This window comes from Ochotona curzoniae, unplaced genomic scaffold (genome assembly GCF_017591425.1).
Source record: "Ochotona curzoniae isolate NIBS_2020 unplaced genomic scaffold, NIBS_Ocur_1.0 contig_1274, whole genome shotgun sequence".
Taxonomy (NCBI): domain Eukaryota; kingdom Metazoa; phylum Chordata; class Mammalia; order Lagomorpha; family Ochotonidae; genus Ochotona; species Ochotona curzoniae.
The window spans coordinates 30,413,768-30,441,498 of record NW_024465023.1 but is presented as its reverse complement, the minus strand read 5'-3'; the positions used below and the strand labels follow the sequence as shown (position 1 = coordinate 30,441,498).

Below are 27,731 nucleotides of genomic sequence, written 5' to 3'. Positions count from 1 at the left end.
GTGTGCTGTCATCCTGCAGTAACAAGAGTGGAATCCTGCTAGCAAACGGCTGCAAGCACATGCTAATGGGAGAAAGCTTTGCAAATGGGATGACCAGGCGTTAGACCCCAAATCTGTAAGGAAACTCCCCCCCCCCCAAAAAAAGGGCAAATAACCCAATTAGTCTAAACAGACACTTCTCAAAGAAAGACAAATGACCAAGGGGTACACGAGAAAATCCTGAGCATTGCAGATCTAGAGACCTGGAAACCAGCTCCACTGTGAGACGTTAGCTCACTCCAGTTAGACTGTTGGTAAAGTCAATATGGCAAGTGTTGGTGAGGTCGGGAAAAGCAAACCTTTTTACATTACTGGTGGGAATGCAATATGTTACAACCACCATGGAAAAAGAGTATGTAGGTTCCTCCAAAAACTCAAAATGCATCACCTGTATTATCCAGCAGTCGCACGTAGGGAAATTACATTAGTGTGCCAAAGTGTCACCTGCACTGCCATGCTTATTGAAGCACAATTGACAGTAGCCAGAGAATGCAGACAAACTATGTGTCCATCCACTGATGACTGCATATAAAGAAACTGTGGTCCATGTACACCATGGTATACCACTCAGCCCTAAAAAGACTAAACTCTTGCCAATCCCAACAATGTGGAAGGAACCCAAGGTAATTCTGTCAACTAGGCTGGGCACAGAAAGACAAGTCTTGTAGGATCACATTCATAGGTGGCGTGTTGAAAACTGCCCACTTAGAGGCAAGGTGCGAGGGGAAAGGTTAGTTGACAGACACTAAGTTACAACTAAATGGGAGTAGGAAATTCCAGGGCCTGGGGTGCCCATTGTGGTGCAGTAGGCTAAGCTGCCTCTTAGGACACATAGATCCCATATTGGAGCGTCTGAGATCAAGTGCCAGCTCTGCTTTCAATCCAGCTTCCTGCTAATGTCCCTGGGAGGCAACAGATCATGGCCCAGATACCTGGGTCCCTGGCACCCACACAGGAGACCCAGATGGAGCTTCTGCCTGCTGCCTTCATGCCGGCCCAGCCTTGGCCTTTGCAAACATTTGGCGAGTGTGTCAGAGGATGGAAAATATCTCTTTCTCTCTGTTGTTCCGTGTGTGTGTGTGTGTGTGCGCGTGTGTGTGTGTATTCTGCCTTTCAAATACATAAATAAATAACTAAAATCTTTACAGGAGTTCTGGGGTTCTATTGCACACTAGGTGACTATAGCTAATGTACTGTATATTTCTCTATTTTTCAAAATAACTAGATTAGAATTTTGATGTTTTCACCATAAATGTCAAATGTTGGAGGAGATAGATATATTTAGCCTGATTGGATATTACACAGTGTATACATGTATCGAAATATCAAGTGGTACACCATAAATATGTACAATTTTTATGTGTATGTTAAAATTTGCTTTAATAAAAAAATTTTAAGAGCACTATGTTCCAGGTGTCACTCTGTGTGTGTTTATTCATTTTTTAAAAAGATTTATTTATTTTGGGGCCCAGTGGCATGGCCTACAGGCTAAAGTCCTCACCTTGAACGCACCAGGATCCCATATGGGCACCGGTTCTAATCCTGGCAGCTCCACTTCCCATCCAGCTCCCTGCTTGTGGCCTGGGAAAGCAATAGAGGACGGTTCAAAGCCTTGGGACCCTGTACCCGTGTGGGAGACCTAGAAGAAGTTCCTGGCTCCTGGCTTCGGATCGGCACAGCACCGGCCGTTGTGGCCACTTGGGGAGTGAATCATCGGATGGAAGATCTTCCTCTCTGTCTCTCCTCCTCTCTATATATCTGACTTTCCAATAAAAGTAAAATAAATCTTAAAAAAAAAATTAAAAGATCTTCCATTTGCTGGTTCATTCCCCAAATGCCCACAATGGCTGGAACTGAGCCCATCTGAAACCAGGAGCCAGCAGCCAGGAGCCTCCTCTGGGTCTCCCACATGGGTAAAGGGTCCTAAGGCCTTGTGCCATCCTCTACTGCTTTCCCAGGCCACAAGCAGGGAGCTGGATGGGAAGTGGAGCTGCCACGACAGGAACTGGCACCATATGGGATGCTGGTGTTTGCCACTGCACACTGCTTCTCCCCTTCCTCCCTCCTCATCCTGCAGCAGCTTCATTTCCACCTTCCCCTGGAGATAGTTGTTAAAAGTGTCCTTCACATGCAATTTAACAGGAAATTTCTAGGCTTCCACAATCCCCGAGCCTTCCCACCACTCTGACCTAAACCTTTTGTGGCTTCTGGGATTTGGTGTTGCACACGTCAACCCGCATGGCTTTCACTACATTGCCCCAGTTCTGGTCTTTGATCCTCTCCCGGCATCCAGCAGACCCATAATTGTATGGCAGGGGTCCCATGGTCTCTCACCTGAGCGAGAGCGCTGTCTCGGTGGGTATCATGTGTTAGAGAAGTAACTTATGAGTCAATGTACATTTATCAACTGCTAAGGGCTAATCAGGACAAGTACGGGGCTTCCCACAGGGGTGACCAGCAAACTCTAACGGCCTCCGGATTTGTCTTCCTTGCTCACCACACTCCCTTCTCCAAGTCAACTACCCTCTCTTGCCTGAGTTCGTATTCCTAGGGGCTGTTCCTGACCCTGCCACACCCAGCCCGACTTCCTCCCATGGTTTACATAATAAGGTTCAAACTGCATGGCCAGACAGTCATGACTCTCCACAATCTTGTTCCAACCTACCTTTAGGAAAGAGAGAAAAAGAAGAAAGAAAAAGAAAGGGAGCAAGGGAGGAAGGAAACAAGGAACGAAGGAGAAAAAGAAAAACATTGGGGCCAGCCTTGTTGTATAAGAGGTTTGTAATGGGGAGCTGTCATTGATGGCACACCCCGCTTGTCAGGTTAATTGACAGCGGACAGGACACAGAAACAGAGTTTCTGCACCCCGCCCTTCCTACCTCCTCTGGCAACATTCAAGTTCACTGAAGGTGCCCAAAGCGCACCCTGCCCCTCCTGCCTTCTGCACCTTTCATAACAACAGACAGCGCAGAAATTGCTCTGGAGGTTCCGTACACCCGGCCCCTCCTTCCTCCTGTTGTGCTTCCTTAGATTAGTTAACTTTGGAAAACTTTGGGTGCTGGTAACTCCCTGCCTGCCTGAAACTTTGTACCGCATGGCTCTCAATCTAATTGGAGGATGAGAGCTTAGAAACCTCTGACTTACTTTCGCTGCTCAGCACAGTGGCTCCTGTCACACAGTGGCTCCTGTCACACAGTGGCTGTCACCAAGCTAGGGAAATAAAGACTCCTCCTAACCATCCTACATTTGGGTCCAGTGTGATCTCTCTCACACTCTGCCACAAGGTTAAGTTGCTGCTAGCAGTACTGGCAAGTTATGTGGGTGCAGGTTCAAATCCCAGCTGCTCTAATTCGGATTCAGCTCTCTGCTAATGGTCCAGGGAAGGCAGTGGAGGATGGCCGAAGTGCTTGGGCCACTGAACCCATGTGGGAGACCCGGATGAAGAAGCTCCTGGCTTCAGCCTGGTCCAACCCTGGCTATTGCAGCCATTTGGGAAGGGAACCAGCAGATGGAAGAGTTTTGTCTGTCTCCTCTCTCTGTAACTCTGCCTTTCAAATAAATATTTCAAAAAGTTATTGTTTCGGTAGGCAATGGTTGAGGCAGAGAGGAGGTTCTCCATGTGCTGGTTCTTTCCGCAGATGGCCCTAAGTACAACTGGGTCTCCCGTGTGGGTGGCCGGGCTCCAAGCACTTGGGCCCTCTTCCACTGCTGCCCCAGGTACATTAGCAAGGGGCTGCACTGGAAGTGGAACAACCAAAACTTGGGCATAGGATGCTGGCAACACAGGCAGTGGCTTCACCCACGGCAACACAATTCTGCCCTCCCAAATCACCTTTTTTTAAGCTCTTCGCCACTATTCCCCTTCATGCTGCAACTGCACGGAAACATCTACTGACCCTCCCCCAGGAGACCACCTGTCTTTGCCTTGCTGTTTCTTTTGCCTGGAATACCCTTCCTTCATTCATGGTGTCAAATCTAACACTTCGTGGAAGCCCACTTTAGTATTTCCCACAAGGCATTTCCAAACCTCTTATTGCAGAGTCTTGGTATCCTGCTTACTGAGGACACATTCTCTAGGATAACTGGGGGAAAATGTATTTATCCAGAACCTTGCTGATCTGATAAAGACATTTTTAAAATTGGAAATGGAAAGGGATAGAGAAAATGCCTGATAAGACTCTGAAATCAATGGCTATGGCTGATATGTCGCATTAAGAATGGTACTGAGAGAGGTGCCCATTATCTCCGAAGAATATATCTGGGGAAAAAGTCATAAATAGAACAGCTTCAGCTGTTTTTATATCTACACACAGCACACGCATTAGGGCGAACCATACAAAATTGCCAATATTAAACTGATTTTTACTACAAAGACGATGACTTCCTATGGTTCAACCTAACATTACAAAGTGAACTGGAAACATTAACGCAAGGTGATATATGTATGAGATAACAGGTGTCACTAAGCCTTGGAGGAAGGGAACATACAATTGGAATCGGGCATTAGAACAAGCATATGATTGGGCCTGGCATGATGGCCCAGTGTCTTAAAATTCTCGCTCCAGCCATTGCGGCCACTTGGGGAGTGAACCAGCGGAGGGAGGATCTTTCTGTGTCTCCTCTCTGTAAATCTGACTTTCCAATAAAAACATTTTTTTTTTTAAGGAAAAAGTGTACGATTAAAGGAAGGTGCCTGGCAGGATGGGAGGCAGCATTTTGCTTTCTACTTAGACATCCGCGAAGGTGAAGACGAGTGCTGGCCGAAGTTTTGGTGAAATGAAGAAGAAAAATGGGGCAAGGAGGGCGGCTGGTGCTGTGGTGTAGCTAGTCAAGGTGCTGCCTGCAATGCTGGCATCCCATATGGTTCAAAGCCTTGCAGTCCAGGTCCCTGCTCATCACCTAGGAAGGCAGGGAAGGATGGTGCAAGTGTGTGGCCCCTGCACCTTCAGGAAGAAGTTTCCGGCTGCTGGCTATGGCTTGGCTCAGCCCCAGCTGTCACAACCAACTGGGGAGTGAGCCAGCAGATAGAAAATTGTTTTCTCTTTTTGTCTCTCTCCCTTCGCCTCTCTTTCACATTTCAAATAAAAATAATCTTTTAAAAAAGATTTATTTTATTTTTATTGGAAAGTCAGATATACAGAAAGGAGAAGAGACAGAGAGGAAGATCTTCTGTCCGTTGATTCACTCACTCCCCAAGCAGCCACAATGGCCAGAGCTGAACTGATCCGAAGCCAGGAGCCTGGAGCCTCTTCTGGATCTCCCATGTAGGTGCAGAGTCCCAAGGTTTTGGGCCATCCTCCACTACTTTCCCAAAACACAAGCAGGGAGCTGGATGGGGAGAGGGCCACCAGGATTCAAACCAGCACCCATATAGGATCCCAGTGTGTGCAAGGCGAGGACTTTAGCCGCTAGGCCACTGTGCCGGGCCCATAAATAAAACTTTTTAATAAAAAGAAGAGGACATTTTTTATGGTAAGTGCATCAACTATCAACAGCCTACTAAACAGAGGAGATGGATGCTGTACTCCTGGTGCAGATCACAGAATCAGCACAGCGCAAACTACAGTACACTAAGGGGTCTCATCTGGAGTTGCTGCGAGCTTCATTTGCCTAAAGGCAGCGCACTTAGACATTCCCGGTTTGTCTCGCTTTTAGGATCACCCCTCAGGGAGTCATGACGTCAATACCAGTCATTGCTGTTGCTGTTTGCTGTTCATTGCCTAATTTCAACCTCAGAATTGACCAGTGAAGCGTCGGGAGAAGACTGGGTTCTCTCACCTTGTGAGAACGGAAGGCTGGACACGGCATGTGCTGTCCTGGCACCATGATGCAGCTCCCATATCATGCAGCATTTTAACCGTGAAATCATGAGGCATTGGTATAAAGCCAGTGGAACTAGGCCAGCAGTGTGACGCAGTGTGATGCCGGCAGCCTGCACCAGAGTGCATGGGCCACTCCTGGCTGCTCTGCTTCTGACCCAGCTCGCTGCAAAATGGTTTGTGCTCCTACACCCGCATGGGAGACCTACATGAAGTATCTGGCTCCTGATTTCGGCCTGACCCAGCCCCTAGCCCCTGGGACCAATTGGGGAATGGAGCACTGGATGGAAGCCCTCCCTCTGTCTCCGTCTCTCTCTCTCTCACTCTGTAACTCTATTTTTAAAAGATTTATTTATTTTTATTGGAAAATCAGATATAGAGAGAGGGGGAGAGAAAGAGGAAGGAAGATCTGCCCACTGATTGACTCTCCAAGTGGCTGCAATGGCACGAGCTGAGCCGATCTGAAGCCAGGAGCCTCCTCTGGGTCTCCCACGCGGGTGCAGGGTCCCAAGGCTTTGGGCCGTCCTTGACTGCTTTCCCAGACCACAAGCAAGGAGCTGGATGGGGAAGTGGAGCAGCCGGGATTAGAACTGGCACCCATATGGGATCCTGGTGCATGCAAGGCAAGGACTTTAGTCACTAGGCTACTGTGCTGGGCCAAACTCTGCCTAATAAGTGAATTAACTTAAAAAAAAAAAATGGATGTTAGAAACTAAATCCAACCATGGCGTTTAGAGGTGAGGGTCTTTGGGAGGTCAGTAAATTAGAGTGGCTTAACAATGGGGCTTCAAAAAGCTGGTGAAAAACATGCTTACAAAACTAAGCATGCAAGTTTTGGCTGTATCAAAGTGAAATTCTCTTCTTATTCCCATCCCCCCGCCACCACCACCAAACTTTAAGAAATTCTCTCATTTAAGAAGAAGGGAGAGTTACATGAGCTCCCACCAGGACCGGGCACAGCCTGCAATGGGTACAAAGGCAGGGCAAGGCTCCCTGCCAAACCTGTGCCCGCCACACCCACCCCCGCTAGCTGTTTGGACCTTGAATTTCTGCAACTCAGAGCCAACAGCCACCATGTTGCTGTATAACCTGACAGGAGAGCATTTTGTCCTAGAATTGAAGACTCAAACAATTCAAAGGAAGACTACACGAGGGGGGAAGAGAAGAGCCTTGGAGATGGATTTTAAATTACAGCTGCACCATTGGCCAGCTGGGTTACCTGGTGAGGGGGAACAGCTGAAACTTTCCGAGCTTTAGTATCTTACTGCAGTGACAAAAGAGAGAGAGAAAGGGGAAGGCGGGGTGCAAAGGAGCAGTGGCAGGGAGCCATCTGTGGCTGTTTTTGTTAGGACAGGTTGAGGAGCCAGCACATGTGTCTTCATGGCTTAGCATGGAAGCCAACCACTGTTCCTGTACTTCCTACTTGGCTGCGCTTCTAAAAGGGTTAAGGGAATATTTTCTTGCTTTTTACAACTTTATTTTTCATGATGTTTACATAGTTGAGAAGGATGCACGCCCCTGTGGCCCACCAATTAGGGTGGGAAGGGTTGAAGAATGGGAGAAAGTGATTGAGATATTGCTTCCAATATTTTTCCCTCCTGTATCTGGGGAAGAGGGGAGAGAAGTGGAGAGGGCCACTCCCAGCAGTCCAACTGCATCAGTACCCGGGAATGAGGGACACCACTCAACGTCATCCTAAATTGGAGCTCTTAAAAAAAAAAGTGTCTTGGGCCCGGTGCGATGGCGCAGTGGTTAAGGTCCTCGCCTTGCACGCCCGGGATACCATATGGGTGCCGGCAGCCCCGCTTCCCTTCCAGCTCCCTGCCTGTGGCCTGGGAAAGCAGTGGAGGACGGCCCAAAGCCTTGGGACCCTGCACCCGTGTGGGAGACCCGGAAGAGGCTCCTGGCTTCGGATCGGCATAGCATCAGCCGGATCGGCATAGCATCGGCCATTGCGCTCACTTGGGGAGTGAATCATCAGACAGAAGATCTTCCTCTCTGTCTCTCCTCCTCTCTGTATATCCGCCTTTCCAATAAAAATAAAATAAATCTTAAAAAAAAAAAGAATGTCTTGGCCCCACTCAGTGGCCTAGAGGCTAAACTCTTCACCTTGCATGTACCAGGATCCCACATAGGCACTGGTTCTAGTCCCGGCGACCCCACTTCCCATCCAGCTCCCTGCTTGTGGCCTGAGAAAGCAGTAGAGGACAGTCTAAAGCCTTGGGACACTGTACCTGTGTGGGAGACCCAGAAGAAGCTCCTGGCTTCAGATCAGCTCAGCTCTGGCCATTGCAGCCACTTGGGGAGTGAATCATTGGAAGGAAGATCTTCTCCATTTCTCCTCCTTTCTGTATATCTGATTATTCAATAACATAAACAAATCTTTTAAAAATATGTTTATTTATTTATTTGAAAGGTGAAGTGACAGTGAGGGAAAAACATCGAGCAAGAACTCAAGAGAGAGAGAGGGAGAAAGAGAGAGAGGGAGAGAGAGAGAGAAAGAGAGAGAGAGAGAGAGATTTTCTATGGTCACAAATGGCTACAACAGCCTGGTCTGAGCCAGGTCAAAGCCAGGAACCTGGAACTTCATCTAGGTCTCCCACATGCGTGGCAAGGGCCCACGTATTTGGATCATTTTCTACTGCCTTCCCAGGTGCATTAGCAGGGAGCTGGATTGGCAGCAGAGCAGTCTGGAGTCCTGGTGCCCCCACATGAGATGCCTTGATCATAACCAGCTTTAATCCACTGCATCACAGCACCAGTCTAAGTTTGCTAATATTATGTTGAGAACTTTTGCACGTATGTTCATCAGGCATATTGTTCTGTAGTTTTCCTACTGTATTGCATATTTGTGTTTTTTTTTTTTTTAAGTTTTATTTTAAAGGGCAGATTTACAGAGAAGAGAGAGAGGGGTGGGGGAGAGTTATATCTTTCAGCCACTTGCTCACTCCCCAAACGGTTGCAACAGCGTGAGCTGAACCAATGCATAGCCAGGAATCAGGTGCTTCTTCTGGGTCTCCCACGTGGGTGCAGGGTCCCAAGGCTTTGGGCTGTCCTCGACTGCTTTCCCAGGCCACAAGCAGGGAGCTGGATGGGAAGTGGAGCAGCCAGGACATGAACTAGTGCCCATATGGGATCCTGACACACAAGGCTGAGGATTATCCCACTATGTCACCACACAGGTTCCTGTTTGGTTTTGATGCCTTGTATTAAGAATTTGGCAGAGTCTGATTCTTTTTAATTGTTTGAGTAGTTTGAGAAGCATTGAAGTTAAATGTTTTGTAGAATCCAATTGAAAAGGCATCAGGTTCTGGCCCCGGCGTGGTGGCCTAGTGGTTAAAGTCCTCGCCTCACACGCACCAGGATCCTATATGGGTGCCGAGGACGGCCCAAAGCTTTGGAACCTGCACCCGCGTGGGAGACCCAGAAGAAGCTCCTGGCTCCTGGCTTCGGATTGGCTCAGCTCCAGCCGTTGCGGCCGCTTGGGGAGTGATCCATTGGACTGAAGATCTTCCTCTCTGTATATCCTCCTTTCCAGTACAAATAAGTAAATCTTAAAAAAAAAAAAAGTCATCAGATTCTGTACTTTTGTTTGATGACAGATTGAATTACTGCTTCAATCTTGTCACTTGTTATGTGTCAGATTAGATTGTATCCTTTTGTTTTTATTTTGGCAGATTAACATATTCAGGAATTTATCTGCTTCTTTGAGGTTTTCCGATTTGTTAGCATATTCATTGTAGTTTCTTAGAATCAATCTCTAAGGTATCTGTTATAATGTTTCCTTTGATTCATTTGAGTTTTTTCCTTCTTTTCCATTTCTCAGGCTGAGTAAATACTTGTTTTGTCTATCGTTTAGGATTTTTTCTTTTTCTTTCTCTCTTTTTTTTTTTTTGGATTTATTTATTTTTATTGAAAAGGCCGAGTGACAGAAAAGGACAGAGAGAGCTCCCCTTCTCTGGCTCACTCCCCAAATGGCCACAACAACCAAAGCTGGGTGAGTCTGAAACTGGGAAACAGGGGCTTCCTCTGGGTCTCCCACGTGAGTCCAGGGGCCCAAGCAATCCTTCGTTGCTTTCTCAGGCCAATGGCAGGGAGCTGGATCAAAAGTGGAAAGTTGGAACTCAAACTGGTGTGCATATGAGATGCCGGGACCACAGATGAAGGCTTAGCATAGTACACAACCACATCAATTCTTCTTTCGCCTATATATTTTTTAAAAGATTTATTTATTTGGAAGAAAGCTTTAAAGAGCGAAGTTAAGGGAGAGTAGATAGCTTCCATTCACCGGCTCACTCCGAAAATGCTGCAATGGCAGGCACTGGGTCAGGCCAAAGTTAGGAGCTAAGAACTTCGTTCAATTCTTCCATGAGGCTATTATCATGGGTCCAAGCACTTTCTGCTGCCTCCACTGATGGTAGATCGGAAGAGAAGCAGCCAGGACATGAACTGGTACCCATATGGGATGAGAGTGTTGCAAGCAGTGGCTTAACTTGATTCACCACAATGAGGCAGTGAATAACACGAGAAGCTGGTTTTAGACAAGATAAGCCCAGCTTTTCACTTGCTTCACTTGCTTGCTCTTTTTTCTTTTCTTTTCTTTTCTTTTTTTTTTTTTTTAAGATTCATTCTCATTTGTTTCCGCTCTGCTCTGCTCTTTATTGGCTCTTGTCTGCTGCTAATCTGGGGTTTGGCTTGTTTTGGTTTCTATAGTCCTTGAGATTCATCATTAGAATTTCTAAATGTAGCCAACAGATTTGGATATGTCGTGTTTTCATTTTCATTTGCTTCAAGAAGTTTCTTAATTTCTTTTTAATTTCTTCAATTATCCATTTGTGCATCTTCTATTGTTCTTCTTGTTGATTTCTAGTTGTATTCCAAGAAGACATGTGGCATGATTTCAATTTTTAAAAACTAACCTAGAATTGATCTGTGGCCTCATGTCTATTTTGTCCTGAAAAATGTTGCATGTGGTGATGAGATGTGAAGTCTGTGCTGTGGGGTAAAGCATTCTGTAAATGTCTGCTAGGTTCATTGGCTCCGCAGCGTCGTTCAGCGATGATGTAGCTTTGTTGATTTTCTGTCTGGAAGATCTGTCCATTGATGACAGGGGGTGTTGAAATTGCCCTGCTGTTGTTGGACCGGAGTCTGTCTCTCTCTTTGAGGCCTAATAATATTTGCTTTATGGATGTCAGTTGTCTTGTGTTGGATGCGTACTTCTTGCTGAATTGATCCTCTTATCAATATATAATGTCCTTCTTTTGTCTACCGTTTTAACTTAAGGACTGTTTTATATGATTATAGCTATTCCAGCTTGTTTTTGCTTTCCACTTGCATGGAATATATTTTTACAACCCTTCACTTTCAATCTATTTGTATCTTCATGTGTGAAGTGAGTTTCTTGTAGGCAGCATGTAGTTGGATGGTTTAAAAAAATTTTTGGCCAACCTATATCTTTTGCCTGGAGGATTTAATCTATATACAGTCATGGTGAATAGTGATAGATAAGAACAAGCTCCTGTGATGTACTAAGTGCTTACTTAGCTTTGGTCTGCTGGTTCAATTTCATAATACCTGCACCATCCTAGGCCAAGCCAGGTCAAAGCCAGGAGGCAGGAGGCCAGGAACTCTGTCCAGATCTCCCACATGGGTGGCAGGGATTCAAGTACTGAGGGCCATGATCTGCTGCCTCCAATGCACACTAGCAGGAAATTACACCATAAGCAGAGGTACAACTCAATTCCAGATGATCGATATGGAATGTGTGTCCAAGCAACAGCTTAACCTGCTATACACAGTGCTTGCCTCTATTTTTGTCTGAATTGTTTATTTCAAAATCTTATCTTGAGGGTTAGAAATTCTTTTTATCTGCTTGATCTGTTGATTCACTTTTAAAAAGGTTTACATATTTATTTGGGCAGCACAATGAGAGAGAGAGAGAGAGAGAGAGAAAGAAAGAGAGAGAATATCTTCCACCTGCTGGTTCACTCTCCAAATGGGTGCATGCAACATTTGGGGTTAGGCCAGGACAAAGCCAGGAGCCAGGAACTTCCCTGACTCTCTCATGTAGGTGCAGGGGCCCAAGTATGGGGGCCATCTTTTATTGCTTTTTCAGGCACTTTAACAGGAAGCTGGATTGGAAGTGGAGCAGCTGGGACATGAATCAATGCCCATATGGGATATTGGCACTGCAGGAGTGGCTTAACCCACTTTGGTACAATGCTGGCCCCAGGATCATTATTTTGAATTCTTTTTCAAACATTTTGCAGATTTTTTTTTTTTTCAAATCAGCACCTATTTTTGGTGAACTATTGTGTTCTATTGGAGCTGTCCTGTTTCCTTGCTTCTTCATGTTTCCTGTGCTCTGACCTGACATCTGAAATCCTTCTTCTTTGTAACGAAGCTTTCATTGGAAAAGACTGCTGTGTTCAAATTGATTGTGCAGCATCACTTGGGTAATCGAGTGATTTCTTTGGTGAGCTGGGAAGTGTAACCTCCGGTGATCTCTTCATCTGTAATGGATGTCAGCTGTGCCTGTGAGAGCCACAGGCGTCTTGTCTGTGGCGGTTTGTGGTGGTGAGTAGCATGACCTTTAAGTGGAGGTGGACTTCCAAAGGTGTGTGCCTCTGGGCCCCAGAGAGCAGGATGTCAAACACACAGGAGCTGGTGATGACAGTACCTGTGTTCTCAGTGCTGTGGGACATAGAAGGGCATGTCTCTTTGGCCTGCCTGCCAGGCCAGCCTCAGTGATTCTGGGGCTTGTAGCACCATGAGATTTGATTTCGCCACTGAGCAGTGTGCACAGGATTCTCTCTTGGTTCTTCTGGATGAGTGTGGGTGGGGCTTGGAGTGCCAAAGCCCAATGGTGCGATGAGAGGTTAGGCTAGCAATGGGGCACTGGCAGCTTTGAGCATGCAGCACTGGAATGGAGCTGTGGCCTGCCCCAGGTCCTCCAGGGTAAGTACAGGAGTTTCTGGAACTTGGGCAGTAGCCCCTTTTCCAAAACTGAGGGATGTAGATGCATAGGCGTTTGTCTTATGTTGCTGTACCGGTGATGCTGGGGATGGTGCACCTGTAGGTGTGGATGTGGAGCAGAGGAACGCAGTTGGAGCCCTCTCCCAGCTCCCACAGCAATGAAGCCCAGTGGACCAGTCCCAGTGCAGGAGCTGTGGGACTCACAGGACAGCTTCCTTTGTACCCCACAGGCTATGCTGGGGGCGGCACACTAGCAGGGGCAAGCTTGGATCAGTGGCCGGCAGACAACCCCATGGAGTGACCACAGCTCTTTGCATACTTACAGAACAGCCACAGAGCCAGAGCTGCAGGATGTGGTAGGATCCTTACCCAGTGCCTCAGGCATGTTCTACCAGTCCCAGTCCCGCAGCTGTGGCTGGTCCCATACCCAGGTCCCACTCAGTGACTGCAGGTTTTCCTATGGATTACACACTAGTAATGGTAGATCTGGGACATAGGAGTGCAGACACGGCCTTCCACCATCCCCACCAGGGAATGCAAGTGTCCCTGGGACTTAAGAGAACCCACGGTCACAGTCCCAGGTCTCACTGGGGGAGTGAAAGTTTTGCTGAAGTTTGTGGACTGGCAGCTGCCAGCTGGAAGCACAGGATCACACATAAGGCCATCTGAGTCCCACCAGTAAATACCAGTGACTCCAGAGACGGTAGCACCAACAGCCGTAGTCCCAGAACTGCAGGACACAGAAGCAACTGCTCCCACAGGATGTACAAGGGCAATGCTGGCACCCAGCCCTGTGCTAGGAGATTCAGCAGGGGCATGCCTTAGGTTGGGCCTCTGGACTTGGGTGCTGGCTGCTGCTGCCCCAAGGAGCAAATGGGAACTTCCTTGGATGGTGCATTGTGACGGAATGTGGCTGGGAGACTTGTGTCCAGCAAGTCTGCAGCTTCAGGAGACAGTGGGGCCAGTCTGTGCCCCGTGAAGTGCCCTGGTGCTGGCTCTGGGTGTTTCTGGTGGTGCTCGGCTACCTGCTGTCATCTCAGATGGAATGGAGTGTAGCAGCAGGGTCAGGAGGGCACACGAGTTTGGTTTTTGGTGCAAAGCAGTTGCCTGGACCCCAGTCAGCTTTCTCGGTGGCAAGAAGGGCATCTGGCCAGGAATGAGTATGAAATGGCAACATGGTGCTCCAGGAGGTCCTGACCCCGAAGGAGTCTGACTGTAGGAATGCGAAAGTGGTATTTACTGGGTTTCTTTTGCAACAGGAAACAAATTAAGGAGACAATAAAGTTCACATGTTGGGGCAGCTGTGTATTTTGTTCTCATTATAATCAGTTTTTTTTTTTTAAAAAATTACTGAAGTCTCATTTTTAAAATATTAGACACATCTAGAAAATTCCAATGATTCCATAATTTACAAAATTAAAAGTAAAATGAAGTAATCTTTACCAGACAGTAAGGATTTAATACCACCTAAACTGTCTACTGGACTGGAAAGGGTCAAGTAGACATTGACAAGAGGTAACTGAAGTAAGCAATTAAGAAATCCCTAGGAAAGTACCAAGTGTTTTATTTATTTATTTTAAAGGTTTGTTGTTTTCATTCTATTGGACCGTGAAATTCAAAAGTCCAGGAATTGCGGGCCAAGTGATTAAGAACACAGTGTACAGATACAGAGGCCCCACTAATCTTCCTTTTTTTTTTATTGGAAAGGTGGATATACAGAGAGGAGAGACAGAGAGGAAGATCTTCCGTCCGATGATTCACTCCCCAAGTGAGCGCAACGGCCGATGCTATGCCGATCTGAAGCCAGGAGCCAGGAACTTCTTCTGGGTCTCCCACACAGGTGCAGGGTCCCAAGGCTTTGAGTCATCCTTGACTGCTTTCCCAGGCCACAAGCAGGGAGCTGGATGGGACACAGGGCAGGCGGGACTAGAACTCGCATCAATATAGGATTCTGGCGGGTGCGAGGCAAAGGCTTTAGCCATTAGGCTACTGTGCTGGGCCCTGTTTTACTTATTTATTTGAAAGGCAGAGTTACAGAGATAGAGGGAGAGACAGAGATCTTCCATCATCTGCTTCACTCTAAGTGGTCACCTTAGCTGGGGCTGAGGCAGACTGAAGCCAGGAGCCAGGTGCTGCATCTAGGTCTCCCATGTGGGTGGCAAGAGGCCTTAACACGTGAGCCACCTTCTGCTGCTTTTCCCAGACCATTATCAGTGAACTGAGTCAGAAACAGAGCAGCTGGGGTTCAAACTGGCACCCATGTGGGATGCCAGTGTTACAGGCACCGGCTTTATAGGTAAAGCCAGCCCCAGCACCAGGTGATTTAAGTGACTTTGAATCGCTTGACATAGACAAATTGTATGCCAGGATATTAAGAGAACCTTCAGATTACATTATTGAATCAGTGTTTTTAACCTTTGGGGGAATCATCAGAAATAACATTGATACTAGGAGTGCAGGGGACAAGGTGTAGTGCTGTGGTACAGTGAGTTAAGCTGCCACTTGGGATGCCTGCATCTTATATTAGAATGTTGATTAGTGCCTTCGCTGCTGCACTTCTGCTCTGGTTTTCTGCTAATGTATGCACTCGGGTCCCTGCCTCCCACGTTGAGACACACAGAGTTTCCGACTCCTGGCTTTGGCCTGACCCAGGCTTGGCTGCTGTGAGCATCTGAGAAATGAACCAATAGATAGGAGATCTATCTCCCTCCCTCTCCTGTCACTCTGCCTTCCAAGCATGTGAAGATAAACATCTCCCTCCCACGAAACTGATGGGAATCTAGAGAAGAATATGGATTCCCTTTTCTTAAAGACAAACTGTGTAACACAAACTGTAGACAGGCAAGTTTCATCTTAATTTCAGGCAAATTTTTAAAATGCGTTATTGGGAAGGTTGGTTTGTATGAGAATACCTACAAAGGAACTAGGGATCTAGTCTATAAGATTGCTTTTCCTTTGGAGGAAGGAAACCAGAGGGTATGTCTGGGTCAGACCAATGCACCTGCTCACATAGGAGACCTGGGCTAAGGGACATTACCTGCCGACACACACGAAAGCTAGGGCTGGAGGACCTGTCTGGCATGGCTGGGAATGGGTCACACAAGGCTGGGCCATGATACTAACTGGCACATGAGAGAACTGGGCCTAGGGCAGATTCTGTAGGTGATTTGTAGGCTCAACCCTGTGGGACTGCAATACCTCTTGGCTTGTGCAAAAGCTGAGGGTGGTGACAGACTGGAGCAGGTATTATCACAGAACTTGCTAACACTTATGGGAACTGGGATTGAGAGCAGGCAGGGCTGATTCAGGCTGCAGCACCTGTGGGTGCATCCAAGACTTGGGTTTGGGGGTGGGCCAGGTTGCAGCACCCACTAGCACATACAAAGGCCAAGACTGGGGACAGACTATGCCAGGCATACATGAGACCCAGGTCTGGAAGGGAAACTTGGGGAACTCCCCTACTAGGATGCAGCTCCTACTGATGAGCACAAGAGTTGGGTCTGGGGTACACCAGGCCAGGCAAGGCTGCACCACTTGTCAACATGTATGTGGGCTGGCTCTGGGGATGGACCGGGTAGGGCTGGGTCAAATCATAGCACCCATTGGCATGCACAGGAGCTAGGATGGGGTGTGGACTGAGCCAGGCTAGGATACTACTCCTGTTGGCTCACATGAGAGCCAGGGATTGGGGCAGGCTGGGCAGGGCTAGGTTGCAGCACTTACTAGCAAGAATTGGGACTGGATAGGCCATGTCAGGCTGGGTCAGAGCATGTGTAAGGTTTGGGGCTGGAAAAGGACCTGGTAGGGGAAACAAGGGGACTCCCCAGTTAGGATTCAGCTCCTGAAGGTGAGTGCAAGAGCCAAGGCTGGCGGCAACCCAGGCCAGGCTAGGCATACATGTATGTCATATGTGTGGGCTGGGTTGGGGGGCAGGCTGGGCTGGGTCAGCCTGCAGTACCTGCTGGTATGTGTAAAAGCCAGGACAAGATGTAGGCCAGGATCAATTTGGCTATAATACCCACCAGTTCACATGAAGGCTGGGACTGGGGGCAGGCAGAGCAGAGCCAGGCTACAGCACCTGCCAGCAAATGCTGAAGAAGGTGGACCAGGTTCAGACTGGGTCAGCATGTGCAAGACCCTTGTATGGGGCTGAGCCTGGTAGGGTAGCTTCAAAGACTCCATTGTTAGGCCACTGCTCTCACTGGTGAGTTTGAGAACTTGGATTGGCAGCAGACTGGGCTTAGCAAGTCTGCAACATCCATCAGTCTGCACTTGGGGAAGGCCAAGCTGTGTTAGGCCACAACAACTGTTGGTGCATGCAAGAACCAGAACAAGTGTGGGCTGGCCAGGTTTGACAGCAAATCATGGGTGCAAATCATGTCAGGTTGGACCACAGTACCCCCTGAAAAGCAAAAGATCCAGGACTGGGAGTGAACCTAGTAGGGAAATTGGGCACTCCTCTGCTAGGTTGCAGCTCCTGCTGGTGAGCATGAGAACCAGGGCTGGGGGCAGGCCAGGCAAGACAAGGTGGTAGCACCTGTTGGCATATGTGTATGCTCGGCCTGTTGGGGGGAGGGGGAAGGGAAGGCAGATCTAAGCTATAGCACCCATGAGTGTTTACAAGAGCCAGATTGGATGTGGGATGGGATGCACTACTCTGCTACATGTGCTGGTATGTGCAGGTATCAGGGCCGGGAGCAGGCCTGGTGGGGGTTCCTGGGGGTTGCCCAAACTAGACCGCAGTTCCCATTGGTGTGTATAAGGGCCAGGGTTGTGGTGGGCTGGGTGGGCCTAGATCACAGCACTTGTTGGTTTGTGAGGGGCAGGGTGCAGAACTGACCAGGCAACTGCACTCACTGTTATGTATGTAGGTTGATGCAAGTGATGAACTAAAGTAGCTGGTGCACGAAACAGTTATGTCTGGGGTCATGCCAGGTGGACTTTCTTGGGGGACTCCCTACTAGGTCACTGGACTCAAACTCCAGCCACAGGGAAAAACCACAAGTTATGTGTGGTCTGGCCTTGGAATGCACATATCGGGACTGGGCCTCCTCAGTTGCTGATGTTCATGCAGTGGAGAGCATGTCCAGCTGCACACGGGGTCATGACAGCCACCTCATCTATGCCAGCAGAGGACTTGAGTGCCACATCAGAGAGTGGAAAGGAGAAAAACTCTCCTGGCCAAGCTTTGGCAGCAATGTCTGGGTGTGTAGGTGCACTAAGCTGGAGTTAATCAATCAATGGACCTTACAACTCCACCCTGGAACAAGGAAACCAACATCTCAGTACCATCAAATCACCCAAGTAATATCCTTGGAACACACTTCCTCAATCTGGGGTCTCTAAGGTGACATCAAAAGATCATACCCCATTCCTGAGTGCTAATATAGTTTGGCAGAAGGAGTGGCCCTTTTCCTCCCCCACCCTGCCCCACCTCTCAGATATAGGAGAAAAAGAAAAATATTGGAAACATCTGGCACACCCCTGCCCCTTCCTCTATGCCTCAACCCTCAACTGTATCAATGGCTCACGAGGGCATATATCCTTCTCAACTATGTAAATAACATTAAAAACAAAACTAAGTAAAATAAAAATAACCCTTTACTTAAGACAGAGTGTGCTTGTTTTCTTTTCCAAAATGAACTTAATAAATCAATGGAAATTATGTAGTTCCCTACAGGTTGCAGACATTCTCATTGTGTTGGTGCATTCTAGCCAGGTGTTGATGAAGTCACTCATGAGATCCTTGGGGGAAGGTTGACCAATGTGGAGAGTGCAGTCAATTGAGTGGGTTGACCATCATCTCCAAATCAGCTAATGAATGGGCTGGTGTGTTACTTACATCCTTTTTGACTATTCATTATCCCTACTGGAACGTGAGCTCTTAGAAAATGAGCATTTGCTCTCTATTTTGTTCATGACACCATCCCCAGTACGCTCAACAGTTGCTTGGTCCATAGTAGCAGGTGTTCAAGGAATGTTTGTCGCATGACTGAGTGAATCTGGGGTTAAGGCTGCACCTCAAGTCCTTAAAGCTCTGTTCAGCCCTCATCTGCTCAGTGTATTGTGTCAATGATTTCGTTAAAGACATGAGCTGGCATGCTGGCTGAACATGCAGGGGATGCATCATAAGGATAGATTCCGGTCTCCAGAAAGATCCAGTGGCAAGAGCCATTCCATAATGACCCATTTAATTGCATTTAAAAGGACTGGAAGTACAAGATGAGACACGAATGACAGTGTGTGTTAAAGGAAAAGATTAAGAATTTGATTTTTTCACCAAATATTAAGATACTTCAAGAAGTTTGCAGAAAATGGAATGGGAAGTTAAGTTTATTCTGGTGCAAAAACTTTTGTAATCCACACGTAGTTCTGTTTGTTCATATTGAAAATTGTAAGCACCATGATAAGATTTATGGTGATTTAAAAAAAAAAACACACTTGGGCACTAAGTCTCTTGAAGGAAAGAGGCTTTCATCAAATTACTCCACAAGCAACTGTTTATAAACTGTAAAGAACAAAACAGAGTGCTAAGAAGATAACAAGAAGTCAGGGAGAGTTAACACACGAGCTCACTTCTCAGAGGTAGTGCGAGTGAACCAAGATAACGAAAACCAAAGGTAAATACCAAGTGCAGTGGGTAAACAGCAAGGGCCTGCTTGAGTGCTAATGTGGTCTCCTCTCCTTGGTCAGGCTTGGCATCAGGGTCAGGGCTGGGCTAGGGACTCAGTTTACTTGCTCTCCAGGGTGGGAGTTTGGCTAGGGTCCTTGTTCCGGTTTGAGTCAAAGGGTCAGCACTCTCGGTCAGACAAGTGGGATTAGGGCCAAGGAGTGAGTCCACATGGCTGGGAGATAGAACTAAACAGAAAGAATGGGCAAGTATGTGAATATTTGAGGTTCATGAGAGCCAACCTTCTCAGTGATGGAAGAAGGAGCTGCAAATAGAGAAAGGGGAGAGGTCAAGATTAAATCCACTTCTGTCAGATTGCGAATGGAGGGCTCAGTATGAATTCGTGTGTGTGTGTTGTGTATGTGTACAGACATGTATTATGCATGTGTATTTGTATATATGCATTTGCACATTTATTTCCTAGCTCTGCCCACCAAGGTGGACTTAGAATGGCACCCTTCAAAGCAACAGAGATTTACCTAGGCACTCATTAGCAGTCTCTGAAGAGGAACCAGGGCTCCTTGAACATAGGACTGATTCCAGGGCTGAGGCAGGGAAGTCACAGGATGGGCCTGGAGATAGGATTTGGCCACAGAGATGATGGGGACATGTCCAACAGGTATAGGAGCCAACTCTGGGCAGCCAAACAGATGGCAACAATAGTGGATTAGAGCCCAGTAAACACAGCAGGAATACACCATATATATATTTTTTAGATTTAATTTATTTTTATTATTTTTTTTATTGGAAAGGTGGATATACAGAGAGGAGAGACAGAGAGAAAGATCTTCTGTCCAATGATTCACTCCCCAAGTGAGCACAACGGCCGATACTATGCCAATCTGAAGCCAGGCGCCTCTTCCGGGTCTCCCACGCGGGTGCAGGGTCCCAAAGCTTTGGGCCGTCCTCCACTGCTTTCCTGGGCCACAGGCAGGGAGCTGGAAGGGAAGCGGAGCTGCCGGGATAGAACTGGCGCCCATATGGGATCCCTGGTGTGCAAGGCGAGGACCTTAATCACTTGCGCCACCGTGCCGGGCCCGAATACACTATATTTTTAAAAAGATGAAACTATATATAAAAGTGAAGGGGCCAGCGCAGTAGCTGTAGCAGGCTAATCCTCTGCCTGTGGCACCAACATCCCATATAAATGCCTGTTCATGTCCCAGCTGCTTCACTTTGATCCAGCTCCCAGCTTGTGGCCTGAGAAAGCAGTCAAGGCAAAGTGATGTTGTGTACTGATCAGTGTAATGCACTGAGAACACATTACTTCAGTGGGGGTACTGCCCCAAACCCTAAGGAAGCATCAGACTTACCTAAATGGAGAGCCATACTTGCAGAAAATAGCTTGTACTCTCCAAAAATGTCAAGCTCATTAAAGATAAAGAATGACTGAGGATTTGCTTTCTTAGCAAAAGATGAAAGGGAAATGACTAAATGTGACTTATGATCCCGAGCTTATGGCAGATTTTATTAGGACAGTCTGAAATTTGAATGGGATCTGTGGGTAGCAGCATGCCATTGTCGCTTCCCCAGTTTGATGGTTCATACTGTATTTCTGTGAGAAAGCGCCCTTGCTTTAATAAGGGTTAATGGGGCAGACCATCTTTAAATTAATCTTAACTGATTCAGAAAGAAGCAAACAGTGGATGATAAGGCAATGTGGTAAAATGTCAACCAATGGGGAAACTCAGTGAAGGGTGAGTAGAAGTTCTTTGAACTTAGTTGCAGTTTGGTTTTGTTTTTGTTTTTAAAATAAGTTTTGGTGGTTTTTCAATTTTTAAAAAAGTTTTAATTTAGTTTTATCTATTTGAAAGGCTAAAAAAAAAAAAAAGAAGATGTCTTCTATTCTGCTTCCCTCCGCAAATGTTTATGAGAGCCAAGGCTGAAGCCAGGAGCCCCGTTTGGGCCTCCCGCGTGGTAGTCAGCGGTCCATGCACTTGAGTCATCATCTTTGGCTTCCCAGGGTGCACATTAGCAGGAAGCTGTATCAGAAGCAGAGGCAGGACTTGACCCTAGGCATTCCAATATGGCATCCCAAGTAGTAGCTTACCTGCTACAGCACAATATTGGTCTCAACTTTTCTTAAGTTTGAAGCTATTCAAAATCCAAAGTTAAAAAATTCTAATATGGAGCTGGCTCTGTGGTGCAATGAATTGAGCCACAGCGTGCAATACCAGCATCCTGTATTGGAGGGCTGGTTAAATTTTTAGTTGCTCCACTTCCAATCCAGATCCCTGCTAATGCACCTGTGAAGGCAGCTTCAGGATGGCACAAATACATGCGCCCCTGCTACTCACGTGGGACACTTGGATTCACTTCCAGGCTTCTGGTTTTGGCCTGGCCTAACCCAAGCCACTGCAGTCATTTGGGAAATGCACCAGCAGATGGATAAATCTGTCACTTTGATTTTTAAAATAAATGTTTAAAGAACAAAACCAGAGGACTGTTGTGGCACAGCAAATTGAGTTACTGATGAAGCTACTGATTCCTTATTTCAGCCTGGTCCAACCCCAAGCTGTTGCACCCATTTGGGGAGTGAACAACCGATAGAAAAATCTCTTTTTATCTCTATAATTCTCCCATTAAAATAGTAAGTAAATCCTTAAAAATAAGAATAAAAGTCAAATAAAAAAAATGTTAAGACAGGGCCTGGCATGGTAGCCTAGCGGCTAAATTCTTTACCTTGAATATACCAGGATCCCATATGGGCAATGGTTCCACTCCTGGCGGCCCTGATTCCCATCCAGCTCCCTGCTTGTGGCATGGGAAAGCAGTAGAGGACGGCCCGAAGCCTTGGGACCCTGTACCTGTGTGGGAGAGCTGAAAGAGGCTCGGGTGCTCCTGGCTTCGGATTGGCCCAACTCCAGTCATTGAAGCCACTTGGGGAGTGAACCAGCAAATGGAGGATCTCCCTCTCTGTCTCTCCTCCTCTCTATATCTGACTTTCCAATAAAAATAAATAAATCTTTAAAAATGTTAAAACGCATGAACTGGGGAAAAGCCATTGTGTTCTCATCGTACAGCGGTACCAGTGCAAGCAGAAGAAGGCTGTCACACTTCACATGAGTTAGAGACCCACCTGGGATACAGCATTTGACTGACTCTTGGGCAGAGAGGTGCCCTGATCGGATGAGCAATGAATAGTCGAGAGATCTGTAGATGCCCGCCTTGAAGGAGAGAAAGTTTGGAAGAGATGAAAGGGCCTGGCTTCTGTCCTCAGCTCTGCTGGGGGAGAAAGCCAACTTCTCATGAAGAGACATACTTCTGTTTAGCATGAAGAAGGACTTTCTCCCAAACAGACAGCAAAACACAGTGGCTTGAGTTATCTTGGAAGTGCCCTGAATTTTCTCCTTGCTTGTTTAAAGATGTATATGTTTATTCATTTTTAAGGGTTGGGGGAGACAGAGTGAGAGAGTGAGCAAGAGATAGTGAGAGCAAGATTTTCCATTCACTGGTTCACTTCTTAAATGGCCTGGGCAGGCCAAAGTCAGGGCACACACATGAGTGGTAGGGGGCTCAAGCATTTGGACCATCTTCTGCTGCTTACCCAGGTGCAATTAGCAGGAAGCTGGATCAGAAGTGAAGCAGCCAGGACTGGAATGGGTGCTTGGGCATCCCAAGCAGCAGCTTATCACATTGTCACAATACCTGCCCCGTGGATACTCCAACACTGACCCAATCTCAAGGATGTGCTACAGACAGACAGTTCATGAATCTGACAAGTGGTGGGCGCAATGACCACTTAGCTCCTTCCAGCGAAAAATCTGTGGTATTGGGAATTTGAGAGCTTTGGGAATACAATACTATACCCTCATTTTGTTCACTTGGAGTATAAAGTTTCTTCTTCACAGATGGGGTATTTGAAATATAATTCTAAGCATTTTTTTTTTTTTAGAAAATTCATTGGTACTCTAGAAATAAGCTGATTGCTGAAGTCAAACTCCAAATGCTTTTATTTTTGAAAATTAACAACATGAAAATAATATCTGAAAAAAAATGGAAACAAAGACTCAAAGAGAAAGTCTGGCAAAAATGTAAACATTCAACTTCTTAATACTACCTAGTGTCAAGAAGCTGACAAGCCTGCTTGCTCCCATGGCTTGCTCCAGTAGTCCTTACTCTTCACTGAAAACATGCTTCTTTACAATTCGCTCATTGAAAATGGTGTCCGACCTTTGCTCCAATGCTTGCATCATCTCAGCATACATTACATTCATCTGGGAAAGAAAAGAGAAGATGGATTTTTTGAGAGGAAAAGAAAATGCAGGAAAGCTTTTTCAGACCCACGGGCATGGCATGAAAATCTAACCCTTCTCTCCTGAGTCCTGAAGAACCACTGCTCTGGGAGGATGTCAGGGGAACACAATGCCCTCTTGAGGAAGAGGGGTTCCAATACACGAGGCCTGTTTGCTAGCGGAAGGGCTATAACAAGGGAGATTAAAACACAACAAGGATTCTTAGCTCTTACTTAGTAACAATGTCCCGCTCCCCTTCCCCCCCCACCAAACCTTTCCTTGTTAGCTAATGGCCCAGAAACCTGCAACAGAGGGGAGTTCCTGGAGGAAAGGCCTCCTTAAACAGTCACTGCTTTGAGCACAGGACACGAAGCCTTCCCTGCACAGGCATGAACCCTGATGCATTTTTGCAGAACTCACTCTTGGGAGTCCATTTCTGTTTGCTCTAAGCTTTCCTCTGTTCTGCATCCTTCCTGGTTCTCAATCTTTTAAAAATGATTTACTTCATTTATTTGAAATGCAGTTACAGAAGTAGGGGGATTTCCATTCCCAAATGGTTCACTCCCCAAATGCCCCCAACAACCACAGGTGCTAGGTCAGGTGGAAACCAGGAACCTGGAATTCCATCTGGGTCTCCCACATGTGTGGCAGGGACACAAGTTGTTGGGCCACCGTCCACTGCTTTCTCAAGTGCATTAACAGAAAGCTGAATGGGAAGTAGAGCAACCAAAATTTGGACTGAAATTAATGTGGGATGCTGGCCATCCTAAGTGGTGGCTTAATGTGATGTACCACAATACCAGCCTCTGGTTTTCATTCTAAGAAGTGACTGCTTACAGTTCCCTAACCCTTGAAGTTAACAAAGGTACTTACAAAAGTTGGTGGGAAATAAAATTAAGAGTAAGTTTATTTTGGTTCAAAAATTTTGAAATCTGTACATATAAGGGGTCTTCTCCAAAGTTAATGTAAAATGGATATTATGAAGGAGCCATGCTTGGCCTTCAAACTTTTATTTGTGTTACCCCCCAATTTATTTTTTAATTCCATTTCCACAACCTTTTGGTAATACCCTCATATTTGGGACTACTGAGAGGAACAGAAATCAATTCTTTTCTAGCTAAGAAAGGGAGGGGTTGGTCTTATGGATAGCCCTGTTGGCCTCTCTGCCCTAAGGTCATGCCAGCCGCCCCAGGCTTCTCTCTCTTCACCTGAGCTTCATGGTTTTCCTTGAGGGAGCCAAGGTGGTCAATAAAACGCATAGCCAGGGTGCACCATTTCTCAGAACTCAGATATTTCTTCTTTTTAAACATACGTATCCCAATTTTCCAGGACTTGTTCATCAACCAGAAAACCTCCTCTTCCGGGTAGTCACTCTGAAATCCAAGAACAGTAGGTGTTGTATAGTTATTGCAGTCACAGCTCACTGCAGCACCACCTGTGTCACTGCTGCGTCCCATTACTGGTAAACAACAGGCACGGCTAATACTCAAGGGGTGGGCTCATGCTCTCGGGGAGGAGGAGGAGAGTGCTTTGAAGTTCTGTCAGCTGTAAAATATTCCACTATCTGATCTCAGGAAATGATATGTGAACTGATAAAGCAATGAGACCCTCTATGACTGAAGGAAGGAGAGACAGAGAAAGATTAATTGATCCCTCATCTCCTTAAAGCAGGATAAAAGCTGGTATTCTATGTGAGGCCTCCCTTGATGCTGTCTCCAGTCAAACATCAAGTACCTGCCTCCAGTCAAGCATTCCAGTACCTACCTCAACTGTTTAGGGTTACCATGAAATAGTTCTACTGAGTCTCTTCATATGTTTAATCAGTGTTTAGAACAGAAAGTATATTATTCATCCTTAGCTGTTAAAATATCCTAATTGTTTAAGTCTTCAGCTGACAGTATCTGCCAAGATGTGAATAAATAGCACATTTCTAAGATGGACCCTTAGGCTTCTCAGTGGTCTGCAGTGTTCCTAATGCAAATGACCCTAGCTTTTCCATTGCATTTTGCAGTAATGAAAAGGGTATGCCAAAGGAGCTATTTTCTCCATCCCTGCTATGCTGGGAGGTGGGGTTGGGGGAAGTGGGCCCAAAGGAAAGCAGTCCATGCAAAGTTTTTATCCACACCCCATGACAAGCCTGGAAGAGTGTATGTCAGCCTCAAAGACCTTGTCCCAGTCATCCTTTCATTCATTTTGATCTTATGCATAAACACGATGCTTCAAGAGCACACAATCCTTTTGGGAAGATACAGCATCCATAGGTAAAGATGGCTGTGCATAAGGGTCAATCAGAGGAACACAGACACCAGATGCTCTCCTTTAGTAAAAGAAAGGAGCCAAGGTGGTGCAATCAGAAATGCCAGCCTCCATCTTTGTCCCCTTGGTAAGCTTCTACTTCTTCAAATTCATAAGCACAGCAAGCACAGGAACTTGCTGTTCTTGCAGCAAGTTTTGCCTTCTTCATAGAATCAATGTCACCTCGTTTGGAAACTTTATGTATTTCCTCCAGATCACTGAGTTCTTTGTGGTACAGGGGCTTCTGGGGTGCATTTGTATATATATAAAGTCTAACAATGCCTGGCACATAGGAAGGGGGCCACAACCACTATCTGCTCAATGAATGAATGAGCACTTGATCTTAGCCAAAGGTTCAAGAAGCAACATGAATGAATACATGAATCAATATCCAGTCAATACCTCCACAGTGAGGCTTCCCCTGATTCCCCTCTACCTACTGCTCAAATCTGTTCTTTCACCTGGTTTCTAGATCACAGTAGCACTCTTAATACTGTCCTGTCGGTCCTGTTCACTAAGTGGGCACTCCTCCAAAGGCAAACCGTCATTGGCCTTTGAACCTTCCCAGTCTGGCACAACGTGTGACACAGAGTGTTGTGATTTTTAACTGAATGAGTGGAAAAGTGACTGAACAAACAAATATGATATTGGGCTAGATGAGTAGAGTGTAGATAGAATATAAGAAGTATCCCAAATAGGTGGATCCACAGAGACAGAAAATAGATTAGCAGTTGTCAGAGACTGGGGGAGGGTCAGGAGATAGGGGAGAGAACTCTAATGGGTGTGGGGTTTCCTTTTGGGGTGATGAAAACGTTCTAGAATTAGATCATGCTGATAGGTGCACAGTTTTGTGAATATACCAAGAACAGTTGAGTTGTACACTGTAAAATAGTGAGTTTCATGGTATTTGAATTAAATATCAATAAAAAAAAACCCAAGAATATATGGGTACAAAGAGAAAGAGAAGGTCATTTCATATGGGCAGTAAGACCCGGACTAAGACCTTGAACATGAGTGTGCTTCAGAGGGACAAACTGCTGGTGGGCTTAAGCAGATGATGTATACAGAGGAATTAACGGGAAGTAAGACTGGGAATGTAGGATAGAGCTTCGTAAGCATCTCCCAAATGCTCTTCCTCAGAACACTAGTGTCATGAGAACTGTTAACAGATGGTCTATGAAAATAGGGTTTTCTAATCAAATACATTTTGGAAACGCTGCATTTTATATACCACTCTCTTGGAGCATTATGATACATGGTTTCAGTGGAGATTCCAGCAAGCTTTACAGTAAAGCAGTCATGAAACTGTTTAACAAAAGGGTGTGTGGAACGTTCATGAACATCTCAGGGGCTGAAGTATAAAGTGTTTTTACTATAGGACACAGATTTGAGGAATTTATTCTGCCAGCAATGGGAAGTTTTAATAAAGTATAACTTTAATAAGAAAATTGTAGTTTTAATAAGACTGAAGTGACAATGGTATTGAGAATACATCTGAGATGCGATAAACATGGTTAGCATGATTTGTTCAAAAGTAGTTGTAAGAATCTAAAGATGAAGTAATGGAGTCAACTCTGAAATAACGACAATGGAAAGGAAAAGATGTAAGAAATACTGCAGGGGCTGGCATTGTGGCATAGCAAGTTAAGCTGCCACCTGCAATGGCAGTATCACATGTGGGCACTGATTCATGTCCTG

General features: G+C 46.3%; 1 protein-coding gene across 1 annotated transcript in view; it reads right to left on the bottom strand.

The window, feature by feature from the left end:
• Positions 1–23,433: 23,433 nt before the first annotated feature.
• TEX11 (testis expressed 11) overlaps positions 23,434–27,731 on the bottom strand; it is a 197,936-nt gene continuing 193,638 nt past the window's right edge. Inside the window, exons 27-28 of the mRNA XM_041003384.1 lie at positions 24,947–25,111; positions 23,434–23,720 (exon numbers count right to left, since the gene is read on the bottom strand). Of these exons, the coding sequence (XP_040859318.1) occupies positions 23,619–23,720; positions 24,947–25,111 (267 nt within the window). The 3' untranslated portion in view covers positions 23,434–23,618. The remainder of the gene's footprint in view (positions 23,721–24,946; positions 25,112–27,731) is intronic.